The 15,329-nt window shown below is 35.5% G+C and overlaps 1 protein-coding gene across 1 annotated transcript in view; it reads right to left on the bottom strand.

Moving 5' to 3' along the window:
- Positions 1-1,572: 1,572 nt before the first annotated feature.
- The window catches only part of LOC115918767 (macrophage mannose receptor 1-like), a 30,590-nt gene continuing 16,833 nt past the window's right edge, over positions 1,573-15,329 (bottom strand). Inside the window, exons 5-10 of the mRNA XM_030989766.1 lie at positions 7,734-7,879; positions 6,941-7,059; positions 5,693-5,823; positions 3,336-3,650; positions 2,505-2,786; positions 1,573-1,736 (exon numbers count right to left, since the gene is read on the bottom strand). Coding sequence (XP_030845626.1) covers positions 1,573-1,736; positions 2,505-2,786; positions 3,336-3,650; positions 5,693-5,823; positions 6,941-7,059; positions 7,734-7,879 — 1,157 coding nt within the window. The remainder of the gene's footprint in view (positions 1,737-2,504; positions 2,787-3,335; positions 3,651-5,692; positions 5,824-6,940; positions 7,060-7,733; positions 7,880-15,329) is intronic.

Genomic DNA, 15,329 nt, shown 5'->3' with positions numbered 1-15,329 from the left:
CGTCACAGTCTCCCTCACATCTTCCAGTGAAGGCATCACATGGCATCCCTTCTGCACAGTGGCAATCCTGAAGGCAGTCAACACCAAACTTACCCGGAGTACATTCTGAAATGACATTCACGACAGTAAAGAATAGAAAAATAATGAATAAGAATAGGTCATTCCGCATGCACATTGGTAATCTTGCTGGCAGTCAACAACGAACCTTCATGTCGAAATTCCAAAGATTTAAATCACGATATTAGATCTGATTTAACAAAAAAAAAATATTTAGGGGACATCCCATCTGTGAATAGAATAATCTTGCTGGCGGTCTAAACCGACCTTTCCTAGAAAAGTACTAATATTTGATTTCCGACAGCGAAAATATAGAAAACAAAACATTATACTCCTCGATTTTTAACAGCGGTACCAAAAAACATTTTGTTTCATTGAATTTAACGATGCAATCATTACGTCGAAGTTTCGTTTTTAAGACTTTAGTAACACATAGACACGAAAGAAATCACATTCAGATTTACGTGAAACGTCATGGTAATGTTGTCACGTGCAAACGGGTGATGGACATGCGAATTTAGATTGCCTTACGTTTGTCTTTTGAAAGTACTGTGATCGTATTTATTTAGAATTAACGTATCTTACGTTCATCGCAGTATATTCCTGTATAACCAGTCAGGCAGTTGCATCCGTAGGGATCGGGTAGACACACCTGGCTTCCACTGCATGCTTGTAGAGCATTTCCAGCACCACATTTAAGTTCACACTCCCATCCAAAACGGTTTCCATCGCATGCTGTTCAACAAGAAATTAAGATATTAAATACTTCTTTGATAATTTTCTCACTATATGTAGCACGTGCACTTGAACATAATTAGCTGTCTTTATTATCATTTTCGCTTGGTTAAATCTTTGAAATATAAATATTCAAGTACGCACTCCGACGGCTGTAATTGCTTCCTGTGAAATGCGATATAATCACATTGAAAGCAATTCGATTATTTCGCAATAAGTAGGCACCACAACTTGTGAATATATATCCTTGTTAGTAATCATTAATTTTTTAAAATACTTTTATCCATACAATGGTACCCCATAATCCCCCCCCCCCCAAAGGCCCCCAAAAGCGGTAAACCTTAGAACTGAGAAAAAATACTTATTATTAAAGGGCTACAAGTTTGTCGATCGCATAAAATTATATCAAAACAGATAATAATTGAGTTATACATAACGTGTATAATATTATTTTTAAAATCTCATTTACTCAAGTTACATCAAGACAAATATGTGGTCTCTCATATCTCCCTCAAAAGCCCAAATGACTGAACAGCGAGCGATATCATTCAAACACAACATGGCAAGCTTCAGTTGCAATGAAACTGCATGGTGGTGAGGGCGGAACAGTGCGAGTGCGATTCGGTGTGCGTGTGCGTGTGTATGTGTGTGAATATATAGCATTGCGTATCACATATAAGTAGTAAACACTTTTTTTGCGGCTTTTAGTTTCTTTGTCATGGGGTCAGGAGGAAAGTGGGACTCGTGCTGTAATATATGTCAATACTAATGTGTTTACTTTTACGTAGAGAAATATTTGGACGTCTCACCAGTCAGACAGTTTTTGCCCATGAATCCTGGAGGACAGATACAGGTTCCTGATTGAGGGTGACAAATCCCTCCATTGTAGCAATTATCACACAGACGGTCACAGGATGGGATATTCCATCGGCCACGTGGACAATCTATAGGAATAAAATGGAATCAAAGTGGCATAATGTTTGGCTGAATCTTTAAAGATTGGGGATAGGGCTAATTGACAAAATACAGTGTTACAATGTTTTTTTACTTTACGCAGGGAAATCTTCGACGTGTATTTAGCTCTTCAGTTCCAGCAAATTGTAATGTTCAAGAAACCTTGAAAGGTAAAGGTAAAATTGTGTTATGGTAGAAAAGAAAATGAATTCTCACAGAATCATACGAAAGTTACACTGAATGTTCAAGATTACAAATAAATGTCATTTGTCAAACAATTTTGGTAGAACATGTATACTGGAGTAATGAGCATAGAAAGATAAGGAAATGAAGGTAAGTAGGCCCGTCACCATTTGTGTAGTCCCATATACATCTTTCTGTGTACAGCTTGTTACTTTACCAAGACTGGGTCAAATGTATTATGATTTTGATGACTCCAGAACACACCAATACTTACAAGCTACATGATCAACTCTTTCTGATCCATTCCACACCTTTTCTGTCACAATGCAATCGCATGACCAGAGCTTACCTTATCTTTAATAGACGTCTGGTAATAATACACTGTTTAAAATTCAACTTATTTTCTTTAAATACGTAATTCCTCCAGATCATATTATAACTTTCCAATCATAATAAAAGGAAACTTTTAAGAAGGGAGCGAAAATCCAGAGAACATTTGGTATACATGTACAGGTAGTTTATTTATACAATGTTTAGAATATCAGAACAATGCAACGAATAAAACAAAATCTTACCACTGACAATGACGCGAATCAAGCTGTACATTAGATTTTCAACCATGTCGTTTTGAAACGTTCCGTAAATATCAGCATTTCTCTTCGTTGCCGATCGAATGGCATAGGTCAGAGCCCCGTCCCCCTCTGGAGACAAAGATCCTTCAGCAAGGTTTGAGAAGGTCCTCCATCGGATTTCATCTTCACCTGCTGTGTACATATCCGTGGTAGAAACTGAGAGTGTGATATTGTCCCCTGGATAAATCGTTTTCGTGAGACGGCCGTCAGTTGGTTGAAAATGTCCTGGAAAAAAAGGAAGAAAGAAGTGAAAAGGACTTGAAACCATAAGAATTAAGTATAGATAAGAGATGATTAATAATGAGTTAAACCAAAGATCTTTCATAAATTGTCTGAATGATTAGAACTGGAAACCTCATAAAATGCTAATTGTATTCTAAACATGGTTTTGCTTTTCAGAATCTCGATTTGCATTTCAATGTCTCGCCTCTGAATGTGTAAAAACTCACCCCCAATCAGTCAACAATGACAACAAAAGAAAAGAAAAAAAAATAGAAAAGTTTGAAAATTAAGTTTCGAAATTTGAATTGTCATAAGGATGAGCTTTATGCAGTGGTGAGGATGATTAAGACGACGACAACGACGCCGATTATGATGATAATGCTTAACACAATTCATATGGCGCCATATTTTTGCTAAAAACATTTAAAGACACAGAATGCCCTTAAGTTTAATAAGAAAAACATGTGCTAAGCCTAAGGTATGTTTAAAGTTATGTACTATTGTGTAAGTCCTATTCTCAAACAATCTTCGCTCAATTTGAATTATACTTACTGTCTTTTGAGAGAATTGTTACATCTGCCGATGTTGAAATACCATAAGTTGTTGATGTACTCGAGCACTTATAAACTCCAACTGATGTTACATCACCAGGTAGATCCTGTATTAATCCACCAGGCTGAGTTATTTTCGTGCCCGGGACGTCCAGTGTATACCCCTCTGTGGTGAGGCTCTGTACAATTACTCTCTCCGTATAGGTTACAGAGTCTTCTGTGTTGTCAGGAGGGCTGAGTATGCATGAGAAACGTGGAGTAGCTCCCGAACTCCCGAAAGGTGTTGACGTCATGGCAAGTACATGGAGTGGTGGGGCTGAGTAGAGAAATTATCAGAAAAAAAGGGAAGATGATTGTCCTTGCATTATGTCTATGGTAATGACAGAGTCCAGTGGTCAATGTATACAAGCGATACATGATCCATCCATACAGTAACTTCCAAGTCGTAATTCAAATATAGATCTCTAGTACATGTATAATATTCTTTATTTCGTCTTGCTAGCAGAGCTTACTAATTTGCGTCTAAGAAAAAAGAAGAGGAAGAAGAAGAAGAAGAAGAAGAAGAAGAAGAAAGTTCAGACAAAAAAACGAATGTTAGCTCAGTCATCGAATTCATCTGATGTTTGAGACCAATGATGGTTGTGCTTTACGTAATAAAATTTTATTTGATTGCTGTTAACATGATTATGGACAAGAATGGCGTATTTTTTTTTTACTCATAGCTTCATTACACACTAAGAAAAAATAGTGCAAGTGTGCGCCTATAGGGGTGCAGACCGATGCGACACTGGCAGCACCTTTAGGGGCTAAATCCTGCACCCTTTAAAAGGGTGCCAGATTGAACCTTTTAGGGGACATGTTAGTACCCTTTATGGTTCAATCCTGCACCCTTAGGGTTGCAAACTGATACAACACTAGCAGCATCTTTATGGGTTCAATCCTGCACCCTTTAAGAGGGTTCCAGATTGCACCTTTTAGGAGACACTTTAATTCACTTAATGGTTCAATGCTGCTCCATTAGGGGTGCAAACCGATGTAATAACAGCACCTTTAGGGGTTCAATCCTGCACCCTTTAAAAGGTGCAATCCTGCACCCATACTCGAGGAATACTCCTGAAATTTGCTCGTACACAAATACATATTAAACATGCATGTTGTTTCTTGGTTAGTAATCATATAATCAATATACATGTATCCATTGCTAAAACGTGAATGTAATTGTAACATGATCAGGCAAAATAATCTATTGGTTAATGATTGCCGAAGGAAAATAGAAATCACAAAATTGATGTGCATTGTCATAATTTGCTTAAAGGAAACCTAAACCCAAAGAATAAGTGTAAGTATTTTGAAAAAAAATGAGATGTATTCCTGCCTTTTGATGTACAATATTCCTTTCGAAAATGTACAAGATATATATAAATGAAGATATTCCTGGCATGATGTGATGCCTTTCAGCATTATATGGGCGCAGCCATTTTCTAGAAAATGTGACGTACCTGATGAAGATGTACATGTATCATGCACTAAGTTTTAGTAGGAAATAATTTTTAAATCAATAACGAAACCTTTACTTTTCAATGAAAAAAAAAATAACTGAGATGATAGAAAATATATTAGGTGAAAATAAATAACAGGGGCACAATTGTAACAAAATTCATTTATAAATACTACATTGTAGCAGTTGACAAATCGTTTTCATTTATGAGAAACCTTTACCCCAGAAGGGCATTAACTTATTTATGCAATTTGCGTTCTGGCAATCATAGTACAAAGGATAATAGCAGGTGAATGAAATGCCTCATCACCACACACGTCTGGGAATGAAGCATCCATAAATTAGAATACATTTACGACTTCGCATAGTACGTCACATTATCACGAAAATGGCGATGCCCATGTCGTGCTGGGAAACTGTACTTTATTTTAGCTTTATTCCTTTCTCATACACTTTGGTGGGGAATCTTGTAGATTTATGGGCAATAATATAATAAATCTCCCAGAGTAAGTAAAGTTATTACTTGGGGTTCGGTTTCCTTTAACAAAGCATGACAAACGTATTTGTATGTGAACACGTGTAAAGTTATCGTGAATATGCATGTAATATGCAAACTTTTATTTTGCACACTGTTTTGGGCGATATGGTTCATTTTTGTGGGAAGGGTGCAAAATCTTATATTGCACCCTTTTTTTAACCCCTTTTCCTTCAGTAGGTAACATAGGGTGCAAACTCTTATTTTGCACCCTTTTTTGCACCCTTTTTTTTTAGAGTGTAGACACCTCAGTAAGTATAGAAAAGTTAGGTCACAGTTCATCACTATCAAATTAGCTGGTTGATATTTAAATTACATGGCATACCCTCTGATTTCTCGCAGACAAACCTATGTGAATTGTTGCAGAGTAGGTCATTCCAGCCGCGTTTTCGATTTTCTACACACTGTTCGTCCCCTTTGTAATTGTCTGGGCCACCGGGAGTCCATGCAATGAATCTACAAAATGGAAGTAATGAAAGCTTCGTGATATTGCATACGTTACAAAATAATTTGTAGTACTGTCAGAGTTGTGGTGAATAAAATGTAATGAATGAGCTCATATTGGATTTTTACCCCCCCCCCCCAAAAAAAAAGGTACATACCATACATATTTAAACTAGCAGAACTGCTATATCCTTAGTAAAACAACCCAGAACAATACATTTTTCTTTTTAAACAGCGAAGGTGGCTTAACAGGAAAAGTTCCTAGCCTCATACTACGCAATAGTAAACGTCAGAAGGAAATAAATTGTTTCATGTTTAGCTGTAAATATGTTTTCCAGTAAAATGACTCTTCTCGCTTCTTTTAGTACCATATTTTGTTGGGTAGATCTTCATGTTAGAGATCATGTGGGGGCAATTTGGGAGACGATGGGATCAAGGCCCAGATATAATTATGGCAAGATCACCACAAACAACGTAACAGCAAAGCTGAGACAGATTTTAACTGCTAGATGCTGCCATATACCCAAACACACGTCAACGCCCTATACAACCCTATGCCCACCATTCAACATACTTTGGATTTTTAGATTTTTAGAGATGGAAAGGAACACCTGGTGACGAAGAGGGCTTTCAGCCTCAGCTACCATTGGCTGACACATGATAATTAATATGTTTATGAAGACAGGAATCATAAGTTAAGTATATATAATTCCCGATTGCAATAATGCCCGATTACAAGAGTTAAGTTAACAACGTAACTATTTGTTTTCGACAAACGTACAAATAATCTCCCATATAGTATCTATCATGGGATACATGTACCAGAGGCTTCAAGATTTTTGAACTGTTTCCAGTGCTAGATTTATCTATACCGCTGTTGAACGAGTTGTCATAATTACTAATTAAGACTGGACTTGGTTAGTTTATTTATCTCTTGATTGGTGCCCATCGTTTTGGGGTAAACGAGCGAAAGTGCAGATATAGAGGCAACAAAAATCAACCGAAGCTCTAGGTACGGTTTAAGGGCTACCTTGAAATGCACGAGAGAGAGAGCTAGAGAGAGAGAGAGGGGGGGGGGGTGGTGGGAAGAGAATGAGAGAGAGAGAGAGAGAATAAAATATGATCTTACCCTGTATTTCTTAACAGCGTTCCATCAGCCCACCGGAAAGTACCTTCCTTGCTCAGATCATCAAGCCCAAACCAAAATCTTCCGTCTCCAATATTTCCAAATCGATTTTTCACTGCTGACTGTATTATCACGAAAAACATTTTTAACAAAAAGTATTTATATTGACTTTCTCGATATGAATGAAAAATTGGAACTAGTAGTTATATTCGAAAACGTACACAAATAGCAATTAATATGACCAAGGAGACCTTGATATAAATGGATTTTGATATTCGATTGGAAGACACATGCTCCGGTGACAATCACATCGTGGATGATTGAAATGAACTGTATCATTAACAAAAACATGGCATGCAGCAAAAGACTGTCCTTGGTTTATTTTATCAAATCAACCGAAACAAATTCAAATATTGATAACAAAATAAAATAAATAGATGATAGAAAAGGGTTGGGTTGATTACCGTCTCGGTGATGACATGTTTCCAAACATCATGTATCCATGTTGAATATTCTAAAGATTAGGAATAAACTACACAAGTTTAGGGAAGTTCTATACGCTTTATTTCTAATAAGATAATGACTCCTTTAATTCGTTTCTTCTTTTGTAGCTTTGAAATCTACTTAGATATGGGTTATACATTAGAGCAACCCATTTGAAATATGAACTCTGTGTAGGAGGCCTGTTTCTTTATAAATAATGAGCTTAATCAGAAGTGATCATGTACAGTCATTGCATGAAAGCGATTATTTGTGGCTTTGTATGCTTTAACCGGTCCGACAAAACACATCTTACATAAATATTTGATGTTTTCAACTGAGCAAGCCGTCCACCTATTTGATGACAATAATCCCTTGCATTGAAATAGCTTGTGTCCAAGGTTGACATTAAATACCGCACGTTTTGCACTCCTGATATATATGTCCATTGTCCAGTTGGTACTGCAAAAGAACAAATGAGAACTAGACTTTAATTCGTCACTTTGACGAATTAGGTGATACGTGCTATTTTGTTATCATGAAAGTGTGCCGATGATGATCTAATGATAATGATCATAAATACGATAAAGACCATGATTAAGAGTGGTATAGCGCCCCCTTCCGGTATTCGATAGAGATTTGTAGAATCAGGATTTCAGAAAAAGTCGCCTAACACGCAAACTAAGACAATTCTGACTTGTCACCTTTAATTGAAATTTTCACTATGATGATGTCATCAAAATGATAAATGCTGTACATCATTCTTATAGATAATTTGCTTAGCTACGCCGTATCAAAGTTTTGGAGAACATCAAGCACAAATATGCTAGATAGTGCTCAAAGATCAATGTCATGTAGATCCATGATGAGAACGAATTTCACCTTCCGTAGACATAACACGCAAAATTGAGAAAATTCTGACATGTGGCCTTTAATTGAATTTTGTACTATAATGACGTCAATAAAATAAAAAGCAGTGTGTATTCATATTGTAGGCAATTTCCTAAGCTACAAGATACCGCAATTTGAAAGAAAATCAGTCAATATTTTGAGAAATACACTAAATTTTCAAAAAATATAATGACGTCATAATATGCAATTTTGTATTTTGACTTCCAAGGCCATTATGATGACGTCAGGATGTATTTAATGGCCAAATGAGCTATGAAATCACATCTCTGACTCATACTCTATCAAAATGTGAAAAAAACTTGGCAGTCCTTATTCATCCCAATGGACTTTTTATAGGCATGTTTTTGCCCATATATACTATGTAATACATGAGCTCGGGCACACGGATATTTATATTGAACGGACGCTCATTCCGTTATTAATAGTGATAAAGAGATGAACATGGTATCAAAATGCTTGGAAAATTGTGCCAAACATGATGACAGAGAAATTTTTGCGATTATATGTTGCAAATGCCAGAACGCGCAAAAAACGCGCGCGCATGCGCGTTTGAGTGATTTTTTGTCAAATGCTCCATATGGCTTGAAACGTATGCAAAAAAAATTTGGGATGATTTGGAGCATTTTAATTTGTGCGCGCACGTAAACGCGCACAAGAACGCGTACGCGCGGATTTGCGCACGTTTTTTTATCTGAAATTGACCGGAAGTATATTGATCTTATTCATGATAAACATGAATGAAAAATTACTTTCCGTTATGAAGATATGATCATAAGTTGATTTTTACAAAATGGCGCCTGGATGACGTCACGATAATTTTGAGTCTTTGAAAAGTCATGCAGTTCTAAGTTAGACTAAGATCTATCATCATTTAAAGTTTCATGACAATGGCTTTTGTCATTCTTGAGATATCCTGCGAACAAAATTGAGGAAGAATAATAATAATTTCTTCTATACAGACACAAAATAAATACTAGACTTTAATTCGTCACTTAGACGAATTAGGTGATACGTATGATATTGGTTTACATAACAAAGAATGCATTACACGATATCATATTATTTTATAAAATGCTCTTCCCATAATGATCTATCCATATGTCAAGTTTAAATTGTGTCGATCCCTTGATCATTATGGATATAGGGAAGATAGATTGAGACAATATATGACCATTGACTCTGTGCAGTAACCAGTTACACCTTTGACTCTAATTTACATCATGAAGAACGCATTTTGACGATTTTTTTCTTATTCAAAGAAATGAAAATATAATTGATAAATAAGAGCTTATGCCTGAATAATTAAAAATGTATAGTGTATGACGTCACGATGTCCCGGCGTAAATGAAAAGTGTGAGAATACATTAGCGATCATTTTGAGTTGTCGACGTGAGATTCACTAGTTGCTTGAAAATAAAATCTTTAAATATCGGATGGATATATACTGTCACTGTATAAAGAATGTGGATTAGAGGGATATTGATCCGTCAGTCTTTCTTGAAGGCTTGTCAATTAAAGGAATACAAAGATTTGAATGTATTTCGCTCAAGAAATTACATACAGCATTGCCAGTAAATTTCACGGGATCAATGTTAAAATCTCCCATTATATAAACCTGTTTATGTTCAGTATGTGTTTTTTGTAAAACATTTTCAACGACAGGGAAATTGCTTTCAATAAACAGTGATTCATAGTTGTATGATGGGTATAATATACATATATCATTGCGTATTTCATATTCAAAATTGTCAGCGACCAATAGACCAACACCTCCACTCTTTTGTACTTGGCGATTAAATTGTATAAATGAATGACCGGATACATTGAATAATAGTGGCGTACTATCATTAACCCAAGTTTCTATACATAAGTACAGATGAAATTGGATAAAGCATTACAATGTATGTTTAAACTACGCGAATTAAAATGTAAAATACTAAAAAATGATAGTTAATGTTACTGAATTCAGTCGTAAAATCCTCATCAATATAATATTTACAGTTCAGAAACCTACTGAAATGAAACTCATATTCTTTTTCGGATAAATAGTTTAAATCATTGATATCAGTATAAGTATCTGTAGTATTACTACCAAATATTGAATGAAGTTCGTCATTATTCAAGTCTTGAATAGGAAATGAACAATGAGAACAGAGTGGGTTATTAATGTAGCCGAATGCTCATGTTCTCTATAACGCTCATTTTATGTATTTTATTACCAGAGAAAAAAAGATGTCAGTCAGTCACTCAATAGTGTCTGAGAGTACAGTCTAGAAAGTAAAAGGGTTTCCTTACATAATTTCAATACGAGGACACTGCTAACGTTTAAGTTTCACAAATAGGACATACGTGACATATTCATCATTTCAACATTCAACTGAAAATTGTGATATGATCTCATCATCTGATCAAAAAACTAAAAGCACCGTTTTTATAGCCCATGGTCTCAGCTATAACATACCCCAATTTGGGAGAAAACAGAGCACACATAAGATAGATAGTGCTCATAGATGAATGCCATGCAGATTCATGATGTGAACGAAATTCACCTTCCATAGACATAACACGCAAATGACGAAAATTCTGACATGTGGCCTTTAATTGAATTTTGTACTATGATGACCTCATTAAAATGAAACTTAGTGAAAAGTGATCTTGTAGAGAATTGCCTTATCTACAACATATCGACATTTCAAAGAGAATCGATGAATATTGAGAGAAATACACTACATTTTCCATAAATACAATGACGTCATAATATGCAATTTTGTATTTTTGACTTCCAAGGCCATTATGATGCCGTCAAGATGTACTTAATGGCCAAATGAGATATGAAATCATACCTCCGACTCATACTCTATCTAAATATGAAAAAAAAATTGGCAATCCCTATTCATCCCAATGGACTTTTCATAGGCATGTTTTTGCCCATATATGCAATGTATTACAAAAATCGCGCGTACGGACGGTTATCTTGAACGGACGCTCATTCCGTTTTTAATAGTGATAAAGAGCTAAACATGGTATCAAATTTTCCGGAAAAATATGAGGAATATTCGGTCAAGAGCTTTTGCGGAGAAATTATTTTTCGTTCGGCCGTGACGAACGAAAACGTGCAAAAATGCGTGTTTTGCGTGATTTTTTATGAAATGCTTAAAATGGCCTGAAACGTATGCAAAAAAAATTTAAGACGATTTTGAGCAATTTAAAATTTTACGCGCGCATTGACGCGCGCGCCTACGCGTACGCGCATTTTTGCGCGCATTTATTGACCTCATATTGATCCGACGGATATTGATCTTAATCTTGATAAATATGAATGTAAAATTACTTTCCGTTATGAAGATATGATCATAAGTTGATTTTTACAAAATGGCGCCTGGATGACGTCACGATGACTTTGAGTCTTTGAAAAGTCACGCAGTTCTAAGTTAGACTAAGATCTATCATCAGTGAAAGATTCATAACAATGGCTTTATTGAGTCTTGAGATATCCTGCGAACAAATTCGAGGAAGAATAATAAATAAAAAAAAAAATAAATAAAAATCTTGACGAAATCAAAAGGTGATACGTTGACTTCGTTACGTATCACCTAATAACAATCTTGACGAAATCAAAAGGTGATACGTTGACTTCGTTACGTATCACCTAATGATCCCTTCAAAATTTGCAATTTCAACTTTCGATCGAAAATTTTAACATGATCCCAACATCTGATTAAAAAACAAAGTACACCGTTTTTATAGCCCATGGTCTCAGCTATAACATACCCCAATTTGGGAGAAAACAGAGCACACATAAGATAGATAGTGCTCATAGATGAATGCCATGCAGATTCATGATGTGAACGAAATTCACCTTCCATAGACATAACACGCAAATGACGAAAATTCTGACATGTGGCCTTTAATTGAATTTTGTACTATGATGACCTCATTAAAATGAAACTTAGTGAAAAGTGATCTTGTAGAGAATTGCCTTATCTACAACATATCGACATTTCAAAGAGAATCGATGAATATTGAGAGAAATACACTACATTTTCCATAAATACAATGACGTCATAATATGCAATTTTGTATTTTTGACTTCCAAGGCCATTATGATGCCGTCAAGATGTACTTAATGGCCAAATGAGATATGAAATCATACCTCCGACTCATACTCTATCTAAATATGAAAAAAAAATTGGCAATCCCTATTCATCCCAATGGACTTTTCATAGGCATGTTTTTGCCCATATATGCAATGTATTACAAAAATCGCGCGTACGGACGGTTATCTTGAACGGACGCTCATTCCGTTTTTAATAGTGATAAAGAGCTAAACATGGTATCAAATTTTCCGGAAAAATATGAGGAATATTCGGTCAAGAGCTTTTGCGGAGAAATTATTTTTCGTTCGGCCGTGACGAACGAAAACGTGCAAAAATGCGTGTTTTGCGTGATTTTTTATGAAATGCTTAAAATGGCCTGAAACGTATGCAAAAAAAATTTAAGACGATTTTGAGCAATTTAAAATTTTACGCGCGCATTGACGCGCGCGCCTACGCGTACGCGCATTTTTGCGCGCATTTATTGACCTCATATTGATCCGACGGATATTGATCTTAATCTTGATAAATATGAATGTAAAATTACTTTCCGTTATGAAGATATGATCATAAGTTGATTTTTACAAAATGGCGCCTGGATGACGTCACGATGACTTTGAGTCTTTGAAAAGTCACGCAGTTCTAAGTTAGACTAAGATCTATCATCAGTGAAAGATTCATAACAATGGCTTTATTGAGTCTTGAGATATCCTGCGAACAAATTCGAGGAAGAATAATAAATAAAAAAAAAAATAAATAAAAATCTTGACGAAATCAAAAGGTGATACGTTGACTTCGTTACGTATCACCTAATAACAATCTTGACGAAATCAAAAGGTGATACGTTGACTTCGTTACGTATCACCTAATGATCCCTTCAAAATTTGCAATTTCAACTTTCGATCGAAAATTTTAACATGATCCCAACATCTGATTAAAAAACAAAGTACACCGTTTTTATAGCCCATGGTCTCAGCTATAACATACCCCAATTTGGGAGAAAACAGAGCACACATAAGATAGATAGTGCTCATAGATGAATGCCATGCAGATTCATGATGTGAACGAAATTCACCTTCCATAGACATAACACGCAAATGACGAAAATTCTGACATGTGGCCTTTAATTGAATTTTGTACTATGATGACCTCATTAAAATGAAACTTAGTGAAAAGTGATCTTGTAGAGAATTGCCTTATCTACAACATATCGACATTTCAAAGAGAATCGATGAATATTGAGAGAAATACACTACATTTTCCATAAATACAATGACGTCATAATATGCAATTTTGTATTTTTGACTTCCAAGGCCATTATGATGCCGTCAAGATGTACTTAATGGCCAAATGAGATATGAAATCATACCTCCGACTCATACTCTATCTAAATATGAAAAAAAAATTGGCAATCCCTATTCATCCCAATGGACTTTTCATAGGCATGTTTTTGCCCATATATGCAATGTATTACAAAAATCGCGCGTACGGACGGTTATCTTGAACGGACGCTCATTCCGTTTTTAATAGTGATAAAGAGCTAAACATGGTATCAAATTTTCCGGAAAAATATGAGGAATATTCGGTCAAGAGCTTTTGCGGAGAAATTATTTTTCGTTCGGCCGTGACGAACGAAAACGTGCAAAAATGCGTGTTTTGCGTGATTTTTTATGAAATGCTTAAAATGGCCTGAAACGTATGCAAAAAAAATTTAAGACGATTTTGAGCAATTTAAAATTTTACGCGCGCATTGACGCGCGCGCCTACGCGTACGCGCATTTTTGCGCGCATTTATTGACCTCATATTGATCCGACGGATATTGATCTTAATCTTGATAAATATGAATGTAAAATTACTTTCCGTTATGAAGATATGATCATAAGTTGATTTTTACAAAATGGCGCCTGGATGACGTCACGATGACTTTGAGTCTTTGAAAAGTCACGCAGTTCTAAGTTAGACTAAGATCTATCATCAGTGAAAGATTCATAACAATGGCTTTATTGAGTCTTGAGATATCCTGCGAACAAATTCGAGGAAGAATAATAAATAAAAAAAAAAATAAATAAAAATCTTGACGAAATCAAAAGGTGATACGTTGACTTCGTTACGTATCACCTAATAACAATCTTGACGAAATCAAAAGGTGATACGTTGACTTCGTTACGTATCACCTAATGATCCCTTCAAAATTTGCAATTTCAACTTTCGATCGAAAATTTTAACATGATCCCAACATCTGATTAAAAAACAAAGTACACCGTTTTTATAGCCCATGGTCTCAGCTATAACATACCCCAATTTGGGAGAAAACAGAGCACACATAAGATAGATAGTGCTCATAGATGAATGCCATGCAGATTCATGATGTGAACGAAATTCACCTTCCATAGACATAACACGCAAATGACGAAAATTCTGACATGTGGCCTTTAATTGAATTTTGTACTATGATGACCTCATTAAAATGAAACTTAGTGAAAAGTGATCTTGTAGAGAATTGCCTTATCTACAACATATCGACATTTCAAAGAGAATCGATGAATATTGAGAGAAATACACTACATTTTCCATAAATACAATGACGTCATAATATGCAATTTTGTATTTTTGACTTCCAAGGCCATTATGATGCCGTCAAGATGTACTTAATGGCCAAATGAGATATGAAATCATACCTCCGACTCATACTCTATCTAAATATGAAAAAAAAATTGGCAATCCCTATTCATCCCAATGGACTTTTCATAGGCATGTTTTTGCCCATATATGCAATGTATTACAAAAATCGCGCGTACGGACGGTTATCTTGAACGGACGCTCATTCCGTTTTTAATAGTGATAAAGAGCTAAACATGGTATCAAATTTTCCGGAAAAATATGAGGAATATTCGGTCAAGAGCTT

This window comes from Strongylocentrotus purpuratus, unplaced genomic scaffold (assembly GCF_000002235.5).
Source record: "Strongylocentrotus purpuratus isolate Spur 01 unplaced genomic scaffold, Spur_5.0 spur5_contig_842, whole genome shotgun sequence".
Classification (NCBI taxonomy): domain Eukaryota; kingdom Metazoa; phylum Echinodermata; class Echinoidea; order Camarodonta; family Strongylocentrotidae; genus Strongylocentrotus; species Strongylocentrotus purpuratus.
This window is presented reverse-complemented; position numbering and strand designations above follow the sequence as displayed.